This window comes from Rhinichthys klamathensis, unplaced genomic scaffold (genome assembly GCF_029890125.1).
Source record: "Rhinichthys klamathensis goyatoka isolate OS25496 unplaced genomic scaffold, OSU_Roscu_1.1 h1tg000259l_1, whole genome shotgun sequence".
NCBI classification, from domain to species: domain Eukaryota; kingdom Metazoa; phylum Chordata; class Actinopteri; order Cypriniformes; family Leuciscidae; genus Rhinichthys; species Rhinichthys klamathensis.
This window is the reverse complement of record NW_026606781.1, coordinates 1,935,351-1,942,363: the sequence shown is the minus strand read 5'-3', so window position 1 is coordinate 1,942,363 and position 7,013 is coordinate 1,935,351. Positions and strand designations below refer to the sequence as shown.

Sequence of the window (7,013 nt, the reverse complement as noted above, 5' to 3'; positions counted from 1 at the left end):
TTGGGTGTCTGCTTAACATCCGTAACCACGCCCCTCCAACTGACAGTAGACAGGCTGAATGAAAACACCTACTTTTCTAGATCCAATCAGGTGCTAGTTGGAAAAAGCCACGCCCACTATTTTGCCTCATTTAGTATTCCGTTTCTCTCGGAAATACGTCACAACACTGGAGAAAAGTCGTTTGCAACTTCCGGTTCACGGGGACTTAAGTCATAAGTTGTTGTTGTGTCACACAACACGCGGACAAAACATATGCTGACTAATCAGAGTGAAAAAAATGTTCACAGTGTGTGTGGCTCAAATGTTCTGTACTGTGAGATTGTACAGTCATCACATATTTCATCCTGCACATTCTCAACACATTTAGACATTTCCTGTTCACTCGTCGTGGCAGTGCTGAAAGTCTCAGCTGTCTGTGAGAGAGTGATAAAGCCATACAGAGAAACTGAGGGAGAGAAATATAATAGTGGCAACCCAAAAGTCCTTTATAAATATTGATCTGGGGCCGTATTCACAAAGAATTTTATCTTACCATGAAGTAGGCCTACTCCTAAATCGCACTAAAATATTTTAGCTAGGAGTTTTCTCTTAAAAGTTATTCACAACGCCTTTCAGACCTACTCTTAGTAAGGAAAAATGACAACTCCTAAACTAAGAGTGAGTCTTCGTTGCTATGGATGACAAGCTTTCTCGCAATGATCACGGTGATTGGTTGTTAGATGACAGGGCCATCATGCGGAACATAACACAGACGCAACAAATCATGGAATTACCACATCTAAATATGTCTGTGTCCTACACAAAATAATAATAGTAATGCCATCGAAATGCATATATAATGACATGTTTGTGCAGGCCCCAGTGAAGTGTAATTCTAAAAAGGCAGAGAGAGAGAGAAAAGTCGTAAATTAAATTAAATCAAGGTAGCCTAATACCCCAATGAAAACCGCCACTTGCCTTGAAAAAACAACACTTGCATTAACACTTGCTTGGTTAATTGACATTAGCCTAAATAGACTACTTAAAGCAAGGAAATGTTGCTCCTATTGAAGTAATGTAATAGTTGAATGACGGTGGATTATGAACTCGCCAAAACGGAAAAGAAAGCCCAACTGGACGCAGGATCAGTTACTGCTGCTGGCCCAGCTGGTGCTGAAAAAAAAAACATAATAAAAGGGAAATTCGGCACTGGGATATCAAGCAAAACTAAGCGTGAGACATGGGAGAGGATTTGTTTGCAGATCAATGCAGCATTCCCGCTTGTGTCGCGGAGCCCGGACGACTGCGAGAGGCGGTGGTGTGCGCTACGATCCTTTGTGAATAGGTCTTAGTGAGTTAGGAGTCCTCTCGACTTCTTTTAAGCTGTCCCAGACTTAGGTGCTACTTTTAGGGCTAAAATGCTTCGTGAATTACTCTTAGTGAAAAAAATTAGGAGTCCTAAAGTTAGGAGTGACACGCCCATTATTTTTAGGATTTGCTCCTAAATTCGCCAGTTAGGAGCTACTTTTAGCCTTAAAATTCTTTGTGAATACGGCCCCTGGTCGGTGCTTTTCCTATGATGATTAAATAACACCAAAACAGCATAATTATTATTGCATTATTATTATCACCCAGTGTGTGTGTTCTATTCACTGTTATTTTTTCTATGTTTTCCATACACAAAGCCAAAACATAAATTGTAATACATTTTATTTTACAAATTAATGAAACTACTAAAATATGCATAAAATGTATTTGCTCCATATTTGTTATTTGCCATTCACCTCAAAAAATTGAAGTTTGAATATGACACTTCAGAATTGAAGTCTGTTAAATATTATAAAATAAAAACAAACATTTCAGATATGTACAGTGGTACCGAAACATATTTACACTATATACAGTAAAAAATGGGGTATGTATATTGAATTATAGTGAAAAATGGTAAACATTTGAATGTGTGTGTGGTGAGGGGGAATCCTTGTAAAGCCTACATTATGGGGACAAAATGTCCCCACAAAGATGGCAATATCTGAAATCTTTGTCCTTGTGGGGCCATTTTTTTGGTCCCCATGAGGAAAACAGCTAATAAATCATATTAAGTGACATTTTTTGAAAATGTAAAGATGCAGACCGTTTCCTTTGATGGGTAGGTTTAGGGTTAGTGTAAGGGGATAGAATATGCAGTTTGTATGGTATAAAATCATTACATATATGGAAAGTCCCCATGGAACATGGAAGTGTGTGTGTGTGTGTGTGTGTGTGTGTGTGTGTGTGTGTGTGTGTGTGTGTGTGTGTGTGTGTGTGTGTGTGTGTGTGTGTGTGTGTGTGTGTGTGTAAAACAAGCTTTATAGTCATAATTTACCTCTTACTTACATATAATGACCATATATCCCCTGTATCACTTCAACATACCAAACAAAACAGCAATCTTATTTATAAGTTATACACACATTATTGATATATTGTTGGATGCTGAGCTAAATGTTTCCATAGAAATGTGAGATAATGTTAGTGTGTGTATGTGTGAATGTCGTTTGGCTGATTGAGGAACTCTGCTTGTGATGACAGGCCTTCTCGGACGTTTCTTTGACTGCAGCTGCAGCGCTGTATCCACATGACGTTGCGGGTAAAGTCGTCTCGTTCTGGCTCAGGACAGTGAAAGTGTAGACGGACCGTACGCGTCACAGAGGGAACACAGAAGCGACCATCAGAGCAGGATCCACATGTACGTGGCCGGTAACGGCGAGCAGTGAAGCATCCTGCAAATTCGATCTGCATAGGTTTCTGTGGTCGTGTGGTCCTCTGACACTTCTTTCCTTTCTGAGTAAAGGAAGAGAGAGAAAACATTTAGAAATGGCTGTAATGTAAATCTTCTTCAATAACAGACCAGAAGCCATTGACCAGAAATCAAAATATTACAATTATTATTATTAGTAGTAGTAAAATTAAAATTATATAAAATTATAAGCAGATGTATATATAATTATAAGTGTATACATATTACATTTTTACTTTTTATAATTTTATATTCGTTTAAATTAGGGCTGTCAGTTAAACGCGTTATTAACGGCGTTAACGCAAACCCATTTTAACGGCGTAAATTTTTTTTATCGCGCGATTAACTGTCTTTTTGGCCTAGCAAACTTCGTAGTTTTTTTCACATGCTTTTGCAACAGGACGCGGCATGCGCACAGCTGCGCTATGAAACCCATTCATTTCAATGGCTTGCGCCGCGCGAGGACGTTTTGTTGCTTCGTCGACCAAAGCGCAAGCGGATCTAGCTAGACCGGAAACAAAACAACAGGCACGCCGCACACACTTGTTTAGGCCAAATACGCCGCACACACTTGTTCCGGGCCGGCCAAATAGTTGGTTAACGTTGCGTTTTGAGTGGATGACGAGCGCGAGACGCCGAAATGGATGCCAATAAGATTCTGAATGGAAAGTTTACTTTTAAAAAGTTGCCAAATGGTTCCATTGACAAGACCAAAGTGATCTGTGTGTTTTGTCGTTGTGAACTGAGCTATCATCATCGCAGCACGTCCAGTCTGAAATACCACTTGATGATGGCCAAGCACATACACACACACACACAGCTGATGCGAATTCTCCGCCCCCTCGTCAATATCAGGACCTCGTCAGTATTTCTTTCACCCTTTTATTGATGGACAGTGTTACATTGTGTGAGAGATTATTTGCTCCAAGTAAGAATGTTTTAGTGTGAAATTGAACACAGTATATGCCAATGTTGTTTTCAATAAAAAACATTAGCACAAAGCAAGCCGATCCACTTTTCCATGTTAATAAGAGCATTAAAATGAGAAAAAATAATGGGACAAAAAGAAATCAAGAGACATTTAGAATAGATAAAAATGTGTGATTAATTGTGATTAATCACGAGTTAACTATGGCATTAATGCGATTAATCGCGCTTAAATATTTTAATCGTTTGACAGCACTAGTTTAAATATTATATTATTTTTGTCATTTTGCAGATCCTACTACAGCCGCCACTATACCTTCTGTGACGGTGCAAGGTTGATGCCACACTCTCGTATCTGACAGAGCCTAGTTTCGCTGACGAGCCGACATTCAGGATTACTATTGGTTACACGGCTGGACACGCCCATTCCACAGGTGGCTGAGCACGGGGACCAATCGGTGACCTGCAGTAAGCAGGTGGATGGAAGGATGGCATGGGACTTAGAGGATGAAATCCACTCTAAAAAAAAAGCAACAGAGGGTAAAATAAGAATATGTTGACTGAGCTTGTAATTCCTAAACTATGAGCCACAAATAACCAGTGTTTATAACCATGAATCATTTTTCACCCCTGTTGTTTATGTCATTTGTTTTTTTATCAGTTTATAACTGTTATTCATCTACCTTGATAAGGGGCTCCTGCACTACTGTCCCAAGAAGTAGATGGAGCTACTACAAGTAACTCATTGCCTGTGAGGTAAGTGTGCTTTTGTGGATGTGCATCAGGCAACGGATCCACTTCAGCAATGCGGTTGTCATCATCACACACCCACTCCTGGCAGCAGCGGCCAGGCAGTTTGGTGAGGCGGCGGCGGGAACAGGGCCAGTCGGGTAGAGAAATGCGGTGTGGGCACAGTGGGATGCAGCCGACTACTCCATCAACACACGTGCACTGATGCTCGCAAGTTGGCTGAAAGTCCTCGCCGTGCTGATAGACCCGTCCATCCAGCTCACAAGGGCGACCTTGAGCCTCAGCTAGACGTCAGAAATAACAGTAATATTGCTTGATTAACATGACAATGATGAGTGCCATATTCCTCTTTATTAAATTTTCCCGTTTTTTATTATACAATAATAGATTAATAAATCATCTACAACCAGCCTAAAATGGTGTGCTGGTTCTCCCAGCCTGGTCTGGTTTTAGAGGGGTTTATGGGTAATTTTCAGCTTGGCCAGGCTAGGAGACCACAAGTACAATGTAAAAAAATAAAATAAAATAAAAACATTTTTTAAATTCTAAATCTTAAATATTGCTATACTGTAATATAAGATCCTTTTATTTTATAGTAATATTTGTATTAGTATTTTTTATTTGTTTTTTTAGCTTTCATTTATATCCGTTTTGGTTTTAGTCATTTAAGTACATCAGCTTGAACATATTTAATTTATTTTTTTTTACGTGTACTTTTTTCATCTAACTTTTTTATTTTATTTAAGCTTTATTTCAAATAGTTCAAAAACATAGTTACCAATCACAACACTGTCTAAGATTTCCTTGTTCCTCTTACCTCTACACAAGCCTTTGTCGGGGTCTCCTTGGGCCCCTAGGTGGCAGCGCAGTCCTTTGATGTGGTCACAGGGCTCAGTAGGGCTGCAGTCTTGGTTAAACTGCCTGGCACAGACCCGACAGCACCCACATGGGTCAAGAACCGAACTGATACCAGCAGGACACGAGGGGGGCGATGAGGGACATGAGCATTTCAGTGGACAGCCACCCTGCACCTGAGAAAGCACAGAAGGAAATGAGAAAGGACAGATTTTAGAAAACACTAGCTTATATGAGACATTTTTCCCTCTTCCATTCCATAAATCAAGAGATAATAAGTTGCTTTCACCTAAGAATTTAAGAAAGAATGCTATAGTTATGCAATGAAGCAGATGATTTATTGCAGTATCTTCTTTAACTACCAGTCATACAAATTCATGCAGCCTCTATATTAGACCACATACAAGAATAATACTGGCTCTGTGAGCAAAAACCTGATACAAATCAGGCAGAAAAAAAAAAGTGAATTTCGGTGCCCTGTAACTCCCTATACTAAAATGCTTAAGAAACAGAACGCTTTTATCTGCTATTAACATTGTGATTAAGTAATTTGTAAAGTGCAAATTAATAAAGGATTAAATGTCTTTTTTTTATCAGATCTAAAATCAGTTTATGGAAAAGCAGTAACACTTGTTTTTTTAATGTACTCTTAAAGGTAAAAGTCATAATTATATTATTAAAGGCAACCTGGATGTCAGATAGTGAGCATATAATGGTACACTATCAGGTTCAAACCATCAAACAGAGCACACAAACTCACCTCCACAGCGGCCCATGACAGCAGCACCAGTGTGAAAAAATGTCCTTGTCTTAGTATGCTCCTTAGAGGTGACATGGTTTTATCCAAAATGTTTGCGTTCCTCTGCATCTGTCAGTTCAAAAAGAATTTAGTTGGTTGGTAATCTGCACTCACCCCTTAAAGTCTGTTTAAGAATTGCTAAATGTATAAAACTGTAAAGCTATGCTCCACTCGATTCCCTTAGTGACTGCCACTTTTATAGACAGCTTGGCACAGCCCCCTCTGACATCACACACAGAGAGAGAGAGAGAGAGAGAGAGAGAGAGAGAGAGAGAGAGAGAGAGAGAGAGAGAGAGAGAGAGAGAGAGAGAGAGAGAGAGAGAGAGAGAGAGAGAGAGAGAGAGAGAGAGAGAGAGAGAGATCTGACAGGCCAATATAGACATACACACAAAAAGATATACATCTGAAATGTTTTGGTGCATATTGCCTTTATCCCTTTTATTGCGAATTAATGGTTAGAATGAAATCTTTAGGTGCTTCTATATCTTCTTTTACCATTTCTATACTTTAGCAAATAAAAACTGCACTCTTAGAAAAGTTTCTACATAGGACTTACTTTTCCCATCATGGGATCATTTTATGAATGTAGTTTTAGTTAATTAATTTAGTTTCAATTCATTTTAAATGTTATGAATTAAACAGTTTGTACCTTATGTCATTTAAAGGATTAGTTCACTTCAAAATGAAAACTCTGTCATCATTTACTCACCCTCAAGTTGTTTCAAACCTGTATGAATTTATTTTTTCTGCTGAAGAATGTGGGTAACCAAACAGTTGATGGGCCCCATTGACTTCCATAGTATTTTTTTTCCTACAATGGAAGTCTGGTTACCGACAGTCTTCAAAATATCTTCCTTTGTGTTCAGCAGAAGAAAGACATTCATACAGGTTTGAAACAACTTGAGGGTGAGTAAATGATGACAG

At 39.0% G+C, this 7,013-nt stretch overlaps 1 protein-coding gene across 1 annotated transcript; it reads right to left on the bottom strand.

Moving 5' to 3' along the window:
* Positions 1-2,465: 2,465 nt before the first annotated feature.
* On the bottom strand, positions 2,466-6,245 carry ccn1l1 (cellular communication network factor 1, like 1). Its single transcript, XM_056267418.1, has 5 exons — positions 6,051-6,245; positions 5,253-5,466; positions 4,369-4,719; positions 4,002-4,204; positions 2,466-2,802 (listed from the first exon to the last, which is right to left on the bottom strand). Exons 1-5 carry the CDS (start codon positions 6,156-6,158, stop codon positions 2,491-2,493), a joined length of 1,188 nt encoding a protein of 395 aa, XP_056123393.1. The 5' UTR covers positions 6,159-6,245; the 3' UTR covers positions 2,466-2,490.
* Between the last annotated feature and the right edge of the window lie 768 nt (positions 6,246-7,013).